This window comes from Macaca thibetana, chromosome 10 (genome assembly GCF_024542745.1).
Source record: "Macaca thibetana thibetana isolate TM-01 chromosome 10, ASM2454274v1, whole genome shotgun sequence".
Lineage (NCBI taxonomy): Eukaryota > Metazoa > Chordata > Mammalia > Primates > Cercopithecidae > Macaca > Macaca thibetana.
The window spans coordinates 93,841,910-93,862,689 of NC_065587.1; the positions used below are offsets into that span (position 1 = coordinate 93,841,910).

The 20,780-nt window shown below is 47.7% G+C and overlaps 1 protein-coding gene across 1 annotated transcript in view; it reads left to right on the forward strand.

Moving 5' to 3' along the window:
- Positions 1 to 855: 855 nt before the first annotated feature.
- Positions 856 to 20,780, forward strand: part of PYGB (glycogen phosphorylase B) — a 59,838-nt gene continuing 39,913 nt past the window's right edge. The window contains exons 1-2 of the mRNA XM_050745465.1: positions 856 to 1,227; positions 15,515 to 15,616. Coding sequence (XP_050601422.1) covers positions 985 to 1,227; positions 15,515 to 15,616 — 345 coding nt within the window. The 5' untranslated portion in view covers positions 856 to 984. The remainder of the gene's footprint in view (positions 1,228 to 15,514; positions 15,617 to 20,780) is intronic.

Sequence of the window (20,780 nt, forward strand, 5' to 3'; positions counted from 1 at the left end):
CCAAGTGTGGGAAGCTATGTGCAGACGCCCCCTATCTGGAGCTGCAGCCTGGGTTGGGATGGCGGAGGCTAAATCTTCGTTAGTGGCTGAGCTCCCCGGCCAGACAGGCATGTGTCCTTCTCCCTGCTGTAATCTCAAAGTGGACAGCGTCTGCCGGGTGGTTTCGGGAGCAGGGTTTCTCGGAGGGCTGGGGGGCTGCGGTCCATCCGAGGCGGGGTCATGGTGGCACTTGGCTGTGGCTGCCTCGCGCCCTCGGGAATGGGCGTCTCCCGTTCGCTGGCAGTTCGTTTTCTCCACGTCTGCCATCGGCCTGGAGTGGCAAGCAAATAGCTGGTATTTTCAGAGCCGCCCTGCCCCCGACACAGAAGACCGGGCCCAGCAGGCGTTGGTGGATGCCTTTCAAGCTGTAATCAGTTTCCCCGAAAGTTTACCAGGCCTCGGCCACAGCCCGGGCCCAGCGCACTCCCGCGAGGCACCTGGTGACCCGGTGTAGGGCGTGGGGACCGGCCCCAGGAACCCCCAGGGCCCGAGGGCAGGGCCCCCTCCCGCACCGCCCCCGGGCTGGCAGGAGCGGCCAGAACCGCACGCTTCAAGGCCCCGGGTCTCTTGCCCCCTCCAGTCGCTCCCACTTTCTGCCGGGCTTCCCCAACGAGGGGGCAAACCCCAATCTCAAATGTTGTGGACAGGTCCTTGCTGCCTCGGACCACATCAGCGCTCTCAGCTGTGAGCCTGGACGCCCGCCCCGCCTCCCCGAGGCCCCGCCCCGCCTCCCCGAGGCCCCGCCCCGCCTCCCCGAGGCCCCGCCCCGCCTCCCCGAGGCCCCGCCCCGCCTCCCCGAGGCCCCGTCCCGGCGCAGCGCGCAGGCGCGGCCCGTCCCGGCCGCAGAGCCGCAGTGCCGGGCGCCAGAGCAGCTGCACCATCCAGGAGCTCTAGTGTCCCGCCGCTTTCCTTCTCCATCTCTTTTCCTCCGCCTCGGCCGGCGCGATGGCGAAGCCGCTGACGGACAGCGAGAAGCGGAAGCAGATCAGCGTGCGCGGCCTGGCGGGGCTGGGCGACGTGGCCGAGGTGCGGAAGAGCTTCAACCGGCACTTGCACTTCACGCTGGTCAAGGACCGCAATGTGGCTACGCCCCGCGACTACTTCTTTGCGCTGGCGCACACGGTGCGCGACCACCTGGTGGGCCGCTGGATCCGCACGCAGCAGCACTACTACGAGCGCGACCCCAAGGTGAGGAGCTGCCCCGCCCTCTGCGCCCGGGCCCGCTGAAAGGGCGCCAGTCCCGGAGCCGCGCCGGCGGGGATCTCTCTGCGGGGCGGCCCCCTGGGCGTTACCCGCGCCCGTCTCCGGCCGGCGGCCAGGCACAGCCGACTGGGGAGTCGCCTGGAAGCCGCGGTCTGCGGGGGCCGGGCGTCCCCTGCGCAGGGCCGCGGCCACAGGTCCCCTCCACTAAGAGCCCGCGCCGTCCCCCGCATATGATGCTGAGCCCGGGAGCCTGGCGGATGTTCCCGGTCTCTTTCTGGCCGTGCGCTTCCGCGCTGGCTGCAGAGCCCGTGCTCCCCGCCCCTGCCTCCAGCCACCTTTTGTTTTCCTGCAGCAGCCTGTAGGAGAAGATGGGACTGGAACCCGGCCTGGGCAGCCTTGTAGGTTGGAAGGGGGTGAGCTCGGTAATCTGCAGGGAATTGTGAGACTTGTGTGTGTGTGTGCGCTGCTTAGAAGAAAATCGCTGAAGATGCCTGCTTCACGCAGGAGGGGTACGAAGCTCAGAGCTGGAGATGGAGCCCTTGAAGAAGGCTCTGTCTTAGAGGTTCCCATACCTCCCTTGGAGAAATTTACTTGGGTTAAAGTTCATAGAGATTGCCTTAGTAATTGTTACTTTTTATATCTTGCAAAAATTTGTTTGAGTAGTTGAAGTCACTGATTGTCCCCGTTACTCTTAACCATATTAACTATGGGCCTGTGTTCCTGCCGGTTTTTTGGTATTCCTAAACATATGTACACATTTTTAAAAAGTATAATGCACATACAGTTTTTTAGATTTTCTGTTTCATTCGTAAACATTTGTAACTTTTTCCCTGATAAACAGCTTTGCAAGTCAATGGATAGGATGGTAGGTTTCAGTTTGATAGGTACATGGTAGTCTTGCACAGCCCCATGTTGCCAGTTTTTTGTTGTGTTGTTTGTTTTTTAACTTTTGACTATGGAGAATTGTGTCTTTCTACTACACTAACGTAGAGGGAAAATTGGTGAGGAAAAGACACACTTCCAGACCTGAAGCCACTTGGCAAAGATTTTACTTGCAGTGTATACACCTGGGCACCGAGGACTTACTTTATGGATGGTATTTTAGAATATTTTTGTAGGGCATTAAGATATGTTTAATACAGTAATTGCTAAGAGATTGATTGCTTTGCCAAACTTTTTCTGGGACATTCTTTTTTTCTGAAATAGAGAGGGTAAAAGGGACAGATTTGTTAGAATACCAACTGGGGCTCTTCATATTTAGTATGCAAAACATAGAAGTGGCAACAAATGGCCAAAACAGGTTATAACAAGGGCTTGGGATGACTTTGCCAGGAAAAGCAGCCAAGAAGCAGTGGCTCCCCCAGAATTCCCTGCTGTTGGGACAGTTCTGATGCACAACACCAATGTTTTTTTTTTTTTTTTTTTTTTTTTTTTTTTTTTTTTTTTCTGAGACGGAGTCTTGCCCTATAGCCCAGAGCTGGAGTGCAGTGGCGCGATCTCGGCTCACTGCAACCTCTGCCTCCCAGGTTCAAGCAATTCTCCTGCCTCAGCCTCCCGAGTAGCTGGGATTACAGGTGCCTACCACCATGCCTGGCTAATTTTTTGTATCTTATTAGAGACGGGGTTTCACCTTGTTGGCCAGGCTGATCTCTAACTCTTGACCTCCTGATCCGCTTGCCTCGGCCTCCCAAACTGCTGAGGTTACAGGCGTGAGCCAACGCACCCAGCCTACAACATCATTTTTATTGTCTAAGTGGTTTATGGCAAGGACATAGCTCTGCCTTCACATTCAAGGGCATTTCCTTGGAGCTGGACCAGGACTCAGCTCGGCACCTTAGGGTGCCCATTGGAGTATTTATATATAATCACATCATAGAGAGGCCAGCGATGGGCTCAGTTATTACGGAAATGACCTTCATGAACAAGATAGTCCCTGCAACAAAACAGGTTTTCTGATCCACTGTGAGATCTGTTTTGATTGTCTACTGTGGTGGCTCTTGGTGGAAACCTTTCTCTTAAACCACAATCTGTAAGTTGTAAAGTTGTAAACTTTTCTCTTAAACCTCACAGTCTGTAAATAAGCTGTGTGCCTATTCTGAGTAGGAAGGACGTGTAAAAGTGGAAAATTGGGATTTAGGTACTTCTTTGGCTAATTCATGATGAAAATAAACTTGCCATCCTTTCTCTGGAAAAGTTTCATGTTTGCTGGTGATGGACCAGCAACCAGTCCCACCAGAGCCAATGAGAGGAGGTGGGCTCCCAAGAAAACACCTGCTGTGCCTCCCCCTCAGCCAGAAATGACCTCAGATATTCACCGGCACACTGCAGACTGGTAATATGACACTCTAGAGTTCCTAAATAGAATGCTTTTTTTGTTATTTTTGTCTTTTTAAAAATTATGTGGCTGGGCGTGGTGGCTCATGCCTGTAATCCCAGCACTTTGGGAGGCCGAGGCGGGCGGATCACGAGGTCAGGAGATCGAGACCATCCTGGCTAACACGGTGATACCCCGTCTCTATTAAAAATACAAAAAATTAGCCCGGCATGATGGCGGGCGCCTGTAGTCCCAGCTACTCGGGAGGCTGAGGCAGGAGAATGGCCTGAACCCGGGAGGCGGAGCTTGCAGTGAGCCGAGAACATGCCACTGCACTGGCGACAGAGCGAGGAGACTCCGTCTCAAAAAAAAAAAAAAAAAAAAATTATGCAAGTCCTGAAGGAAAAATTATTACTGGAGGAAAAATTAGAAAATATAGATAAGCCAGAAGGAAAAAAATTAACTGTAATCCTGTAACCCACTTCTATCACCCACTTTGTAAATGCTATAAATATTTTGTGTTCTACATTGTTTTTTCTGTATTGACAGAAACTTGTTTTTAATACGTAAAATAGCATTATACCGAACCTATTGTTGCACAACTCTTAGCACTTTATTTGTGGTAAATAGCAGAAAGAGTAGAAGTTGGAGTGTTCAGAGGAAGATTTGTCAAGCTTTGCCATGCTTGGCAAATCAGCACATGAAAACATCTGGCTAACATGGAGAACTTTGTGCTTGGCAAAAAGTGGCAGTTGGTCATGAAGACGTTTAATGGATTCTCTGAAGTGGTGGCAAGGTGGCGAGAAGAGTCCAACCTGAAGCTGCAGAGCCTGGGATTGCACTGCATGGAGAAGGAAGGGTGTGTGTGATTCCATGCTCCTTTTCATCCTGGCCTTTCCATTTGGTCTGTGCAACTGTGGGCTTGGGTGCATTTATTTGCCGTTCTTGGCCTCAGTTTTCTCATCTTTAAAATGAGGGGAATCAAGCTGGTGATCTGTTTCCAAAGTCTGTTGCCATTCTGAAATGTTAGAGTTAAAACGTTTCCATTTCATATTGAATTGACATTCCATCTCCATCCAAAGAGAATTTGAGGATGCTTATGCTAGATGGAGCACAAAAGGTTCACATTAGAAGGCCTCAAAGTGAAGGCTGGGGTGGGACAGTGAGAGTCAGGACACAAAACACAGACCAGGATCCTGGCAATGAAAGCAGCCCATGCCCAGTTATGAGAGTCATGGGATCCCTTCTATAACATCCCGAAAGGACAGGTGCACGGTTTATTCTGTGGGCCTTTGTGAAGCAGTGTTGTCAATGTGCTGAACCACTGACCTGCAGCACCCCTGCAGTGGATTTAACAGTCAGTTTTTGAGACTCTTCACATAAGCTCCTGGCATGACTACGACACAGATTAAGGAAAAGCAGCTCTACCTTGGGGCCCACACTGCTGTCCTAAATATTCCTAATAAGATAAACACAATGAAATACGATTAATCTTTTGGTTTGGCTGGACCCAGGAGTTAAAGATGATCTAGAGAAGCGTTTTGCAGCCCCTGCTGCTCTGTGATCCCCACTTCTGGGATTTGTTTTAATTAGTCAGTTGTGGGACCAGCCTCTGGAATCTTAACACTCCCAGTTTTTCTGATGTGTTTCTACTTTTATGTGTGAAGTTCAGCTTGCATCTCCTGGGCAGGCTTCCCTGACAGCAGATCGCTCAAAGTCATTTTCTCTGGCCAGCAACTGATGGTGGGTGCTGTTTTGTGTTGCTGCCAGCCAGCCAGCCAGCCACTTGGAAGGTAGGCCCCAGCTGTCATTTTAGCAGATGGAGAAGCCTGCAGTGTGTGTGCCTTCAGTTTCTGCAGAAGACTGCCTGGCCTTTGCCCTTGCAGGCTGTGGTGGCTGGTTTTTATGTGTCAGCTTGGCTGGGCTGTTATGCCTAGAGAGTAATGTGGATGTGCCTCTAGGGGGTGGGGGGTAGTGTTTCCCACACTGACTGAGCGTCCTACAATTCAGTTCTGTTCTGAGACTGTCTACCTGGATGTAGCCTGAGATCCCACAGGCCAGAGGCTCAGTCCCACAAGGCTTCTCCACCCCAGATGTCAGTTGCACGTCAGGGCCTCCCTTCTGACCTCTGACCAACAGCCTCCTCAGGTTTGATGATTTGCCAGAATGGCTCAGGAAACTCAGGGAAACACTTCGCTTGCGTTTGCCAGTTAATTATAAAGAATACAACTGAGGAACAGCCAGATATGCAGAGGGCAGGTCTGAGGGAGGGTGCAGTGGCTTCCATACCCTCTGCAGGTGCCACTGTCCCAGCACCTCCAGGATTCACTGAACTGGAAGGAACCTCTTCCATCCCCTTCAGTTGGGGATTTTATGGAGGCCCCATTTACCTGGTGTGATCATTGGCCATTGGTGATGATCTCAGCCTTTAGCCTCTCTCCCTTCACTGGATGGTTTGGGGGTGGTGGGAGGGGTGGACCTGAAATTTCCAATCCTCTAATTGCAGATCTGGTTCCCCTGGCAACCAGCCGCTGCCCTTAGGGGCTTGCCAAAAGTCACCTCGCTAAGGTGTGGTTGGAAGGCGTTTGTTATGAATAACAAAAGACACTTATTTCATCTTTACTGGTCTTATCACTTAGGAAATTACAAGGGTGTTAGGAGCACTGGCCAGAAAGAACAAACATATATATCTCATTACATCACAGTTTTACAACCTCCCATGGGGCAAGGCCTTGCAGAACAAACCCTGCTACCAGCTACCTTGCACTGGAGCTGCAGCTTGCCTGGGTCTCCAGCCTGCTGGCCCACCCCTCCCCCCGCAAGTTGCGGCCTTGCACTTCTAGAACCACTTGAGCCAATTTCTTATATCTGTCTCTCTCTCTACGCATACCTTACTGTTAGTTCTGTGTCTCTGGAGAACCCTGACTAATCCACAGGGGCCGTGGTGGCTTTATAAAATATGGCTGGGCCTGGTGGCTCACACTTGTAATGCCAGCACTTTGGGAGGCCGAGGCAGGTGGAGCCCCTGAGGTCAAAAGTTCAAGACCAGCCTGACCAATATGGTGAAACCTGGTCTCTACTAAAAATACAAAAATTAGCTGGGCGTGGTGGTGTCTGTAGTCCCAGCTATTCGGGAGGCTGAGACAGGAGAATTGCTTGAACCAGGGAGGCGGAGGTTGCAGTGAGCCAAGACTGCACCATTGCACTCCAGCCTGGGCAACCCTGCCTAAATAAAATAAAATAAAATGGAATAAGGTAACCGACCTCGCCTCCACGTCTCAGCCATATTTCCTTTTAAACTTTATGTGATTTCAGACTCTTAAAAAGTTGTAGGAATAATACAAAGATTTCTTGTAATTCCTGTATACGCTTCATCCCGATTCCTCAGATATTAAACATTGTAACACACTTGTTAGGTCATTTTGTCGCTGTAAGTTCATTTTTTGTCGCTGTGAGTTCATTTTTCTCCGAATCATTTGAAAGAAAGTACCAGCCTGACCAACAAGGTGAAACCCCATCTTTACTAAAAATACAAAAATTAGCCAGGTGCGGTGGCAGGTGCCTGTAGTCCCAGGTACTTGGGGGACTGAGGCAGGAGGATCGCTTGAACCTGGGAGGAGGAGGTTGTAGTGAGCTGAGATCATGCCACTGCATTCCAGCCTGGGCAATGGAGCAAGACTCCGTCTCAAAAAAAAAAAGTAAGTTGTAGCCTTGTTGCCCCTTCACCCCCAAAAACGGCAATGTGTACTCCGGAAAAACAGGGAGATTCTCCTACACACCTATAGTAGAGCAGTTAAACTCTGGACATTTTCATCGACACAGTGCTGTCGTCTGCAAATCTTTCCAATGTCACCAGCTGTCCCGCTTAATAAATACAAATAAAATGCAAAAATACAATTATAAAAAATACAAATAAGTAAATTAGGAGAACTTTAGAAGTCTTTTCAGATTATACCTATTTTTTCATTATTATTAAACAGTTCAAAGCTTTAAGCCATTTGGAAATTCACAGCATCCTAAGACATGCAGCAGATAACCGCAGGAGATAGGAGCTGGCTCTTCCTCACCCATGCAGAATGGCGTTCTTAGGATACGGTGAAGGGCAGAGAAATGAACACAGATTTAGAAAGGTAATGGACACTAAGATAGGTTTGGTTAACAGTGTCTTCAACAGTATCTTGAGTAGGAATGACATGTAATTTTAGGTGTAGCTAAGTGGCATTTCTTGGCTGGCAAACAGTTAAAATGAAAGATTAAAGTAGTGGTTAAAAATGGTGACTGGTGGCTCACTAGTTATAAATGTAGTTTGACACGGTCCAGATCACTTAGTGTAAGTTGATGAGGCTCTGTCAGTGATAAGGAGAAGGCTCCCATCGCTTTCTGGCTCTAGATTAGTACTGAGTAGACTTTTTGTGGAGCTTAATTGAATAGAAGGCAGGAGACAGTGGACTGTGGCAATGTGTGTCTTGGATGTAGAAGGAATTTGTTTACTGCAGAACCAAGTGATCTCTAAGATCCCCGTAAGTTCTAAAGTTCTATAATTCTTTTACATTTCATTTTCAAAATTGAGCAAACAGACCTGTGTTTGAGTGCTAGGTACTGGAGTGTGAAGGAAATCCACGATCCATGTTGAGAAGCCTGTCCACTCCTCACGGGGAGCCAAGTTTCCCTGGCATTTAATTCATTAAGAAAGTGCTGTGTGACTTCACAGGCTGGGAGCTTGAGAGATGTGCTAGCTAATCCTCACGTCCTTACAGCAGATACAGTAGTAGGTTATCAGATTGCTCTGTGAGCAACTTCCCAGAAGCACCCTCAGACATGGTGGAGTGGACACTGACACTGTCAAGGAAGCCAAAGACCAACCTCAGCATCTGGCGGGTGGGAGGCCCCTCAGCATCTCTCCTCCCATAGGACCTTGGTTCCCCTGGATGGTGTCTTGAGACTGCTTAGCTCACCAGCAGGAGCCAGCAGGTCCAGCCCAGGGAGGTGACCTGTTTGTGTCTGGAGGGACCGGGAGCCCCCCCTCCAAGGCCTGGCTGGTGGATCGTGGTGCCCACTGGCCTCCAGCTGGCTCAGTGGCCCGTGTCCCTGTGTCTTATCAGGGCCAGCTCTGTCCACAGTGCCTGGGTGGCAGGGAGGGACAGTCTGCCTTGTGAGTCACTCTGTGCCCATTTAGGAACCAGTAGAGGGTGGCTGGTCTGAGGCATGCTGGCACTGATAGAATTGAATACACAAAAGGAGAGTTGCTATGCTTTCTTGGGGACAGGAGGACCAGTTTCAGATTTCAGACCAGATCTACCTGTAGAATGAGGCTCTTCATCTTGGTGAAAGCAGCTGCCCAACTCTTTTTTTTTTTGAAGTGGAGTTTCGCTCTTGTTGTCCAGGCTGGAGTATAGTGGCACAATCTCTGCTCACTGCAACCTCCGCCTCCCAGGTTCAAGTGATTCTCCTGCCTCAGCCTCCCGAATAGCTGGGACTACAGGCATGCACCACCACGCCCAGCTAGTTTTTGTATTTTTAGTAGAGACGGGGTTTCACTATGTTGGCCAGGCTGGTCTTGAGCTCCTGACCTCAAGTGATGTACCTGCCTCAGCCTCCCAAAGTGCTAGGATTATAGGCGTGAGCCACCACGCCTGGCTCCAGCTCTTTCTGTTGTTTCCCTGAATGTTGGGAAAGTTCTTTCTTTTTCCACCAGAGTATTCAGACACCAGTGTTATTAAATGAAGACTCTAGTTAAAAATCCCTTCAGAAAAGGGAGGAAAAATTGGTGGTTTCTACAGGCCTGATTCTGTGAACCTGTGTCTGTGAGAGCACAATGAGGCCCTGCCGGTTGGTGTTACATTCTCTTTTCAGTCTGTTAACTCCTGAGGTGTCATTAGATGATTGCTATGTTGTGTACTGTTTGTGTCGATCATATTTTCATCTATTTTTTGAGCTTTATGCTTTTCTATTATTTGCCTGGTTGTGTAGGCTTTGCATGTAATAAATAAACTCTATTTAAAAAAAAAAAACACACACAGTGGGGGGCTTGGCTTGAACCCAGGAGGCGGAGGTTGCAGTGAACCAAGATTGCACCATTGCATTCCAGCCTGGGCAACAGAGCGAAACTCCGTCTCAAAAAAAAAAAAGAACAACAGAAAAAAACAGGCTGGCTTTAGGCTAGTTAACACTTGTTATGGTCATATTGCAAGAAGGGACCATGCTGGAAAAAGCAAGTTCAATCCCAGGCGGCAGGGCCTCCTTAGAGCAGAGCTGCTGAGCAGAGCTGCTGAGCAGGGAGGTTAAGGGATCCTGTTGGCATTTTCAGGCTGAAGCAGGTGAGTCCAGTTCTCCAACCAGCACTGCCTGAGCAGGGAAGCCCTGTTCACGGTTGCACAGGAGATGCCAGAGGGGAGTGAGTGGAAAGAGGCTGTCCTGCAGCAGCAGGATTTGGGGTCATGGAAGAGCTAGGTCCCTAGGCTGTTGCTTGGACAAAGCCTATGGCTTTACATGATTTTTTTCAGAACTGCCACCTGCCAACTTACTAGGCTCTGCATTTCTCATTGTGAAGTCTGATATGGTGAGTGGAACCAACCTTGCCTGAGTCCAAGCCTAGCCCTGTGCGAGCCCACAGGTTAATGTGGTCCTCTCAGAGGCTGAGTGACTTGCCCAGGTCACCCAGCTAGCCAGGGCAGGGAGCTGGGATGGGACCCCAGCCTGTACCATTCAAGTCTGCATTTTCTTGGCCAGCTCCTCCAGCAAGCCTCTTTCAGTTTCATGGTTTTCACTCGGAACCATCTTAAGGTAAAAGCAAAATAGACATATCTCAGCAAATGATGAAAGTTCTTAAATTGAAACAAGTCGCAGAAAAGCCTCACAACAACAAAACATATTGCAGTCCCCAAGGACAGAGCCTGTGGCAGGGCAGGCCCTGGGCAGTGCCTTGGGGGCTGTGCTTCAGCAGGAGGCTGCAGAAACCTCGATGTCTGCCTGCAACCTGGAGGACAATTGGAGACGCACAGGCTTCGAGTCTAGGCCCAGCACTTCCCGCATCAGTACTGTCCCTTACAAACAGAGATAATCAAGCTCTTGGGACGTAACTGGTAAACTTTTTCCCCACGGTAGAAAAGTTCCTAAGTAGAAGTTAGGAACTTTTGCAGAAAGAGCAAACTACAACCTAAAAATACACATTTTAGCCAGCTGTGGTGGCACACACCTGTAGTGCCAGCTGCTTGGGAGGCTGAGACGCAAGGATCACTTGAGGCCAGGAGTTTGTGGCCAGCCGTTTGCGGCCAGCCTGGGCAACACAGTGAGACCGTCATCTTTTAAAAAAAAATAAATACACATTTTTAGTTAAAGGCAAAATCATTCTGATCATGTTCCTAGCCTGTCAGCTTTTTATAAAACCTCTTGTTAATACTTGACTCACAGTATTTTCTCAGACAGCCAGGGTCTAGCTGGTCTCAGTATGATTTCACACTGGTTAATAAACCCCACCTGGACAGTGCCTGTGTCTTCCTCTGCAGGAGGGGAGGCAGGTGCTATGGAAACCCCATAGAATATTAAGTTCATTCAAATAAGTCCAGCATGATGAAAGTCTGCCAGAGGCCTGGCTGTGAGTGACAGCAGCAGTAGTTGTACTTATAGTGGCTATGAGAACTCATTAATTATACTGCTCTAATGTCTTGTGATTTAAAAGATGTTGGAATTTGTATAGTAATGTAGAAGCCTATATTCAAATGGGCAAAAAAGTAAAAACAGGCCATTAAAGACAGAGCTATGATTTGTATGTGTGTGTGTTCTTTCAATTTGTAGATTTCGATATTTATAGAGTATTCTTAAATTATGTATTAAAAACTTTATGGGCCAGGAGTGGTGGCTCACATCTGTAATCCCAGCACTTTGGGAGGCTGAGGCGGGTAGATCACCTGAGGTCAGGAGATTGAGACCAGCCTGGCTAACATGGTGAAACCCTGTCTCTACTAAAAATACAGAAATAGCTGGCATGGTGATGCACACGCCTTTGTTCCCAGCTACTTGGGAGGCTGAGGCAGGAGAATCACTTGAATCTGGGATGCAGAGGTTGCAGTGAGCCAGAATTGCGCCCCTGCACTCCATCCTGGTCAAAAGAGTGAGACCCTGTCTCAAAACAAAACAAATAAAAAAAACCCTTTTTTTTTTTTTTTTTTTTTTTTTTTTTTTGACGGAGTCTCGCTCTGTTGCCCAGGCTGGAGTGCAGTGGCGCGATCTCGGCTCACTGCAAGCTCCGCCTCCTGGGTTTACGCCATTCTCCTGCCTCAGCCTCCTGAGTAGCTGGGACTACAGGCGCCCGCCACCGCGCCCGGCTAATTTTTTTTTTTGTATTTTTAGTAGAGACGGGGTTTCACCGTGGTCTCGATCTCCTGACCTTGTGATCCGCCCGCCTCGGCCTCCCAAAGTGCTGGGATTACAGGCGTGAGCCACCGCACCCGGCCAAAAAAACCCTTTTTATATATGTATACTTTTTATTTTTTGTAGTGACGGGGTCTTGCTGTGTTGCCCAGGTTGGTCTTTCACTGCTGGGCTCAAGTGATCCTTCCACCTTGGCCTCCCAAAGGGTAGCGATTATAGACCACCACACCTGGCCAAAAATACTTAAAATGTTTTATTCAGCCTCTTTTCAGTGAGCCTGGTGATGCAGACATTAGGTGTCCTCGGTCTTCCAAGCCAGTCCCTCTCATGCTTCTCCCACTCTGGTTCACTTTTTTCTCAGCCAGGTTTTGTTTTCAGCTTTGCTTTTGTTTTGCATTCAGTGGTACCTTTAGTTCTGTGGTAGTTTTATTTACTTATTTATTTTACTTTCCCATGCTTGGTTGGATCCTTCTGTAACAGTCGTCATTTCTTGACTTCCTGAGTAAGTCTGTTTATGAATTTCATTTGCCCCTGGGTAAATGCTTTGTGCTCTTTGCCCATTGTAGTTTTTTGTTTTTTGTTTTTGAGACAGTCTTACTCTGTCACCCAGGCTGGAGGAGTGCAGTGGTGTGATTGCAGCTCACAGTAACCTCTGCCTCCTAGGCTCAAGCGATCCTTCCGCCCCAGCCCCCCGAGTAGCTGGGACTACAGGTGTGCACTACCATGCCTGGCTTTTTATTTTTTTATTTTTTATTTTTTTTGAGACCGAGTGTCGCTCTGTAGCCCAGGCTAGAGTGTGGTGGCACGATCTTGGCTCACTGCAACCTCCACCTCCTGGGTTCAAGCGATTCTCCTGCCTCAGCCTCCCGAGTAGCTAGGATTACATGCGCCAGCCACCACGTCCGGCTAATTTTTTGTATCATTATTATTATTATTATTATTTTTGAGACAGAGTCTCATTCTGTTGCCCAGGCTAAAGTGCAGTGGCACGTCTCAGCTCACTGCAACCTCCGCCACCCGGGTTCAAGTGATTCTCCTGCCTCAGCCTCCCGATTAGCTGGGATCACAGGTGCCTGCCCCCGGCTAATTTTTTGTATTTTTAGTAGAGATGGCATTTCCCCCATATTGGCCAGGCTGGTCTCGAACTTCTGACCTCGTGATCTGCTCACCTTGGCCTCCCAAAGCACTGGGATTACAGGCATGAGCCACTGTGCCTGGCCAATTTTTGTATTTTTAATATAGATGGGATTTCTGGATTTCACTATGTTGGACAGACTGATCTCAAACTCCTGACCTCAAGTGATTGCCTACCTCGGCCTCCCAAAGTGCTGGGATTACACGCGTGAGCCACTGTGCCCGGCCTTTTTTATTTTTTATTTTTTATTTTTGTAGAAATGGCCTTGAACTCCTTGACTCAAGAGATCCTCCCGCCTCAGCCTCCCAAAGTGCTGGAATTACAGGTGCGAGCCACCGTGCCTGGCCTCATCTATTACTTTCTTTGACAAGAGGTATATCAACATAAAATTCAGATACTATACAGTTCACCCCTTTAAAGCATACAGTTGGATATACTGGTTTCAGGATAGTCACAGAGTTGTGCTTCCATCACCACAATCAATTTTAAAACATTCTTCACCCCGAACAGAAACTCTTTAAGCCTTTTGTTATCACCCACCGAAACCTCTAATCCCCAACCCTTAGGCAATTACCAATCCCCTTTTGGTTTCTTTAGATATGCCTGTTTTGGACATTTCATATAAACGGATTCATAGAATGTGTGGTCTGTTGTGACTGGCTTCTTCCGTTGAGCGTGGTGTTTTTGAGGTTCCTTCATGTTGTAGGACATGAAGGATTGACATTTGGGTTATTTCCACCTTTTGGCTATTATGTACAAGTGTTGGAGGGGACATAGGCCTTCATTTCTCTTGGGCGTGTATATACCTGGGAGTGGAATTGCTGGGCCAAATAGTAACTCTGTTTTTCACTTTTTGAGGAACTGCCAAACTCAAAAAGTGCTAGAATTGGAGATGTGAACCACTGCGCCTGGCTCATTGCAGCCTTGACCTCCCAGGCTCAGGCAGTCTTCCCACCTCAGCCTCCCTTGTAGCTGGGACCACAGGCATGCACCACCACGCCTGGCTAACTTTTAAATTTTTTGTAGAGAGGGGGGTCTCCTATTGCTGCCCAGGTTGATTTCAAACTCCTGGCCTCAAGCAGTCCCCCGCCTTGGTCTCCCAAAGTGTATGTGCCATAGTAATTGTTTTATTAATTTTATTTTTGGAATGTTCATTGCTAATGAACATTGGATAGTTATATTAATCATGAATAATTAAAAACAGTAAAGATAACTGATTGTGTGTTAGTCTTATATTCTGCTACCTTGCTGAATTCATTTATTAGTTCCAAAAGCCTGAATGTGGCTTAAGATTTGTGACAATTTGTTGATCACTCCTTGTCTTTTATGACCTTACAAATTCGATGACTGCTGGTCAGGCATTTTATAGAAAATTCCTCAGTTTGGGTTTGTCCGCTCTTTTCTCATGATTACACTGGGGTTATGGGTTTTGGGAAGAACACACAGAGGAAAGTGTCCTCATCACAGCACACTGGGGTGCTGGTCAGCGTGGTCAGCTGTCTCCACTGTCAAGTTGCTGCTGTTTCCTTTCTGTGCTCCTCAGCGGGATGTTGCTACATCCAGCCCACCCTCAAGGTGGCAGACAGGGAATTAAGCTCCTCCTGGAGTGAAGAATATCAGAAAGAGTTTGGCCCCTGGTTAAAACCACCACAGCAATTAGTAAATATTTCAGGGGAGATGTTGGCTGTGCAGATATCCTGTTAGTCCTTGGGAGTTGTGCCCACTGATCTTACCATTCAGCCCTGGCTGCTGCAGGCCCATGGATGGCCATGAGAAGTACTCGGTATAGAAAGTAGGGCGCCTAGAACCCCGCTCAGGGCCCAGGAGGCACTGCACGGGTGACCGTCCTTGCCACACCACCTCAGAGGCACAGAGCTGGCTCATGTGGCAACCCCAAGCCAGCCAGCCAGCAGGCATCGGCCAAGAGACTTCTGCTGGGGAACATGGAGGCATGCATTCAGCCGTCTCTGCTGGCGTTCATTGATGCTTCACGTGGGTGCTGGAAGTTGTGCTCAGGGCTTTACATTTAGTACTTGAAGACATGGCCTACATTACATCCGTGTTAGAGATGTGAAGTAACTTGCCCAAGGGCACATGTGTGGTAAGCTAAGTGCATGATGAGCTAAGTGCAGACCTGGGTCTGTCCAGTTCTGGGTGCCTTGGCCCCAACCACCAACCTGCCCTGCCTCCCCACGCATCATGGAAGTTAGTGTGCGTTCATCCAGGTGCTTGAGGGTCAGGGAAGAGACGGCCGTGTTGAGGAGGGGTCTCCCGGGTGGGCTGCTATGGTGGGCTGCAGTCAGCAGGCTGCTTGACAGAGCAAGCCCAGTTTTTGTGCATGGGATTGACATGAATGAAATCCCGAGGGGGGGCTTCATGGGTCCTGTCATCTCTGTAACCTTCCTAAAGTGTAGAATGGAATGAGAAATCTGATTCTTTTTCTGCTTCCTCAGCGCATTTATTATCTTTCCCTGGAATTCTACATGGGCCGCACGCTGCAGAACACGATGGTGAACCTGGGCCTTCAGAATGCCTGCGATGAAGCCATCTATCAGGTACGGGGCCTCATGGCCGGGCTTCTGGGTGGCCCCTCCTGGTGCTTTGAGGTCTGAATCCATTTTCCCACGGAGGTGAGCCCTGATGTTAAGACTAGCAGCTGTCTGGGAATTGGGAGATTTACAGCCTGTTCTCCCGTCCTGGAAGGAATGGGTTGGTGGGGCTGCTCTCTGTTTTTGAGAGGAGAAAGTGAGAATTGAATGGATCACAAGCATGGGGTTGAATTGGGATGCGAAGGTGTGGCGGTTCTAGAGGCCATCTCACACCCTACCCCACCTCGGGTGGATTTAGAGCACCGTACCGGTGGTTGGTATTATTCCATTTTGACTTCATCAAACTGTTAACCCGCATCTGGTCTCCCTCCCTCCACCCGAGATGACCTCCGGAGCTTACACTAGTTGTCTAGTTGTAAAAGCGCCATTTCTCCCCTAAAAACAAAAACTGCCTTTCCTTGGGAGTTCGTCATTAGCACTTGCTCACTTTGAACTTAATCCTTTCACGGTTCCTTTGTGGTTTTAGAGCGGAGCAGCCATTGGCTTCCTTGTCTGTCTTCGCTTCCCTTCCCAGCTGAGTCTCTAGAGTATAACCTTTTACCTGCGTATAGATGGGTGTCTTCATGGCGAGGCCACTCCACCTCAGCACCCTGCCATCGCCTTTGCTTTGCTTGGGTTTGATGTGGGTGGGAGGACTTGGGGGGTTTCATTGGGGGCAAATGTCTTGCCTGGCTGGGAGGTGGCTCAGCGTTGCCTGGGGCTCCGTCTCCCCCTGCAGGACGTCATGGCTGTGTCTGTGCACAACAAAATGCAACAAAAACTTCACTCCCCGTGTTCGAAATTAGCTAATGGCGCTGAAGGTTACCCTGGCAGGTGACATGCCATTTATGTCTGTTTACTGACTGTCAACATTAGGACATGTCTGTAAGAAGTACAGAACATGCAATATCTTAGTCTTGTCTTTGGATTTTACCATTATAGAATGCATTTTATTTTTTGAAACATTTTATGCAGTTCTTACATACAGTAAAAATTTTAGGGAATAGTTTGCATCATAACTATGCAATATGTTTATAATTTTTATTCTCAAAAAATGAATGTTAATTACAGAAATTTAGAAATTGCAGGCAAGTATGTATCCTTTTAAACTTTGTATACTTGATGGGAGGTTCCAAGATGGCCGAATAGAAACAGCTCCAGTCTACAGCTCCCAGCGGGAGCGACACAGAAGACTGGTGATTTCTGCATTTCCAATTGAGGTACCGGGTTAATCTCACTGGGACTTGTCGGACAGTGGGTGCAGGACAGTGGGTGCAGCCCACTGAGGGTGAGCCAAAGCAGGGCGAGGCATCGCCTCATCCGGGAAGTGCAAGGGGTCAGGGAATTCCCTTTTCTAGCCAAACAAAGCTGTGACAGACAGCACCTGGAAAATTGGGTCACTCCCACCCCAATACCGCGCTTTTCCAACGGTCTTAGCAAACGGCACACCAGGAGATTATATCCCGTGCAGGCTGGAAGGGTTGCACGTCCACGGAGCCTCGCTCATTGCTAGCACAACAGTCAGAGATCCAATTGCAAGGAGGCAGTGAGGCTGGGGGAGGGGTGCCCACCATTGCTGAGACTTGAGTAGGTAAACAAAGCCATTGGGAAGCTCAAACTGGGTGGAGCCCACCACAGCTCAAGGAAGCCTGCCTGCCTCTGTAGACTCCACCTCTGGGGGCAGGGCATAGCTGAACAAAAGGCAGCAGAAACTTCTGCAGACTTAAATGTCCCTGTCTGACAGCTTTGAAGAGAGTAATGGTTCTCTCGGTACAGAGTTTGAGATCTGAGGACAGACAGACTGCCTCCTTAAGTGTGTCCCTAACCCCCGAGTAGCCTAACTGGGAGACACCTCCCAGTAGGGGCTGACTGACACCTCACACGGCCGGGTGCCCCTCTGAGACGAAACTTCCAGAGGAACGATCAGGCAGCAACATCTGCTGTTCTGCAATATTCGCTGTTCTGCAGCCTCGCTGGTGATACCCAGGCAAACAGGGTCTGGAGTGGACCTCCAGCAGACTCCAACAGACCTGCAGCTGAGGGTCCTGACTGTTAGAAGGAAAACTAACAAACAAAAAGGACATCCACACCAAAATCCCGTCTGTACGTCACCATCATCAAAGACCAAAGGTAGATAAAACCACAAAGATGGGGAGAAACCAGAGCAGAAAAGCTGAAAATTGTAAAAATCAGAGGGTCTCTTCTCCTCCAAAGGAACGCAGCTCCTCGCCAGCAACGGAACAAAACTGGACAGAGAATGACTTTGATGAGTTGAGAGAAGAAGGCTTCAGACGATCAGACTTCTCCGAGCTGAAGGAGGATGTTCGAACCCATCGCAAAGAAGCTAAAAACCTTGAAAAAAGATTAGATGAATGGCTAACTAGAATAAACAGTGTAGAGAAGTCCTTAAATGACTTGATGGAGCTGAAAACCATGGCACGAGAACTACATGATGCCTGCACAAGCTTCAGTAGCCAATTCAATCAACTGGAAGAAAGGGTATCAGTGATTGAAGATCAAATGAATGAAATGAAGTGAGAAGAGAAGTTTAGAGAAAAAAGAGTAAAAAGAAATGAACAAAGCCTCCAAGAAATATGGGACTATGTGAAAAGGCAAAATCTACCTTTGATTGGTGTAACTGAAAGTGACGGGGAGAATGGAACCAAGTTGGAAAACACTCTTCAGGATATTATCCAGGAGAACTTCCCCAACCTAGCAAGGCAGGCCAACACTCAGATTCAAGAAATATGGAGAACGCCACAAAGATACTCCTCAAGAAGAGCAACCCCAAGACACATAATTGTCAGATTCACCAAAATTGAAATGAAGGAAAAAATGTTAAGGGCAGCCAGAGAGAAAGGTCAAGTTACCCACAGAGGGAAGCCCATCAGACTAACAGCAGATCTCTCGGCAGAAACTCTACAAGCCAGAAGAGAGCGGGGACCAATATTCAACATTCTTAAAGAAAAGAATTTTCAACCTAGAATTTCATATCCAGCCAAACTAAGCTTCCTAAGTGAAGGAGAAATAAAATCCTTTACAGACAAGCAAATGCTGAGAGATTTTGTCACCACCAGATCTGCCTTACAAGAGCTCCTGGAGGAAGCACTAAACATGGAAAGGAACAACCAGTACCAGCCACTGCAAAAACATGCCAAATTTTAAAGACCACTGATGCTAGGAAGAAACTGTATCAAATAATGAGCAAAATAACCAGCTAACATCATAATGACAGGATCAAATTCACACATAACAATATTAACCTTAAATGTAAATGGGCTAAATGCCCCAGTTAAAAGGCATATACTGGCAAATTGGATAAAGAGTCAAGACTCATCAGTGTGCTGTATTCAGGAGACCCATCTCATGTGCAGAGACACACATAGGCTCAAAATAAAGGGATGGAGGAAGATCTACCAAGCAAATGGAAAATAAACAAACAAAAAAAGCAGGGGTTGCAATCCTATGCTCTGATAAAACAGACTTTCAACCAACAAAGATAAAAAGAGACAAGGCCATTACATAGTGGTAAAGGGATCAATCCAACAAGAAGAGCTAACTATCCTAAATATATATGCACCCAATGTAGGAGCACCGAGATTCATAAAGCAAGTCCTTAGAGACCTACAAAGAGACTTAGACTCCCACACAATAATAATGGGAGACTTTAACACCCCACTGCCAACATTAGACAGATGAGTGAGACAGAAAGTTAACAAGGATATCCAGGACTTGAACTCAGCTCTGCATCAAGCGGACCTAATAGACATCTACAGAACTCTCTACCCAAATCAACAGAATATACATTCTTCTCAGCACCACATCACACTTATTCCAACATTGACCACACATTTGGAAGTAAAGCACTCCTCAGCAAATGTAAAAGAACGGAAATTATAACAAACTGTCTCTCAGACCACAGTGCAATCAAACTAGAACTCAGGATTAAGAAACTCACTCAAAACCACTCAACTACATGGAAACTGAACAACGTGGTCTTGAATGACTACTGGGTACATAACAAAATGAAGGCAGAAATAGATATGTTCTTTGAAACCAATGAGAACAAAGACACAACATACCAGAATCTCTGGGACACATTTAAAGCAGTGTGTAGAGGGAAATTTATAGCACTAACTGCCCACAAGAGAAAGCAGGAAAGAGCTAAAATTGACACCCTAACATCACAATTAAAAGAACTAGATGAAGCAAGAGCAAACACATTCAAAAGCTAGCAGAAAGCAAGAAATAACTAAGATCAGAGCAGAACTGAAGGAGATAGAGACACAAAAACCCTTCAAAAAATCAATGACTCCAGGAGCTGGTTTTTTGAAAAGATCAACAAAATTGATAGACTGCTGGCAAGACTAATAAAGAGGAAAAGAGAGAAGAATCAAATAGACACAATAAAAAACGATAAAGGGGATATCACCCCTGATCCCACAGAAATGCAAACTACCATCAGAGAATACTATAAACACCTGTACGCAAATAAATAGAAAATTTAGAAGAAGTGGATAAATTCCTGGACACATACACCCTCCCAAGACTAAACCAGGAAGAAGTTGAATCCCTGAATAGACCAATAACAGACTCTGAAATTGAGGCAATAATTAATAGCCTACCAACCAAAAAAAGTCCAGGACCGGATGGATTCACAGCTGACTTCTACCAGAGGTACAAGGAGGAGCTGGTACTATTCCTTCTGAAACTACTCCAATCAATAGAAAAAGAGGGAATCCTCTCTAACTCGTTTTATGAGTCCAGCATCATCCTGATCCAAAGCCTGGCAGATACACAACAAAAAAAGAGAATTTTAGATCATTATTCCTGTTGAACATTGATGCAAAAATCCTCAATAAAATACTGGCAAACCGAATCCAGCAGCACATCAAAAAGCTTATCCACCAGGATCAAGTGGGCTTCATCCCTGGGATGCAAGGCTGGTTCAACATACGTAAATCAATAAACGTGATCCATCATATAAACAGAACCAAAGACAAAAACTGCATGATTATTTCAATAGGTGCAGAAAATGCCTTTGACAAAATTCAGCAGCTCTACGTGCCAGCAACTCTCAATAAACTAGGTATTGATGGAACATATCTCAAAATAATAAGAGCTATTTGTG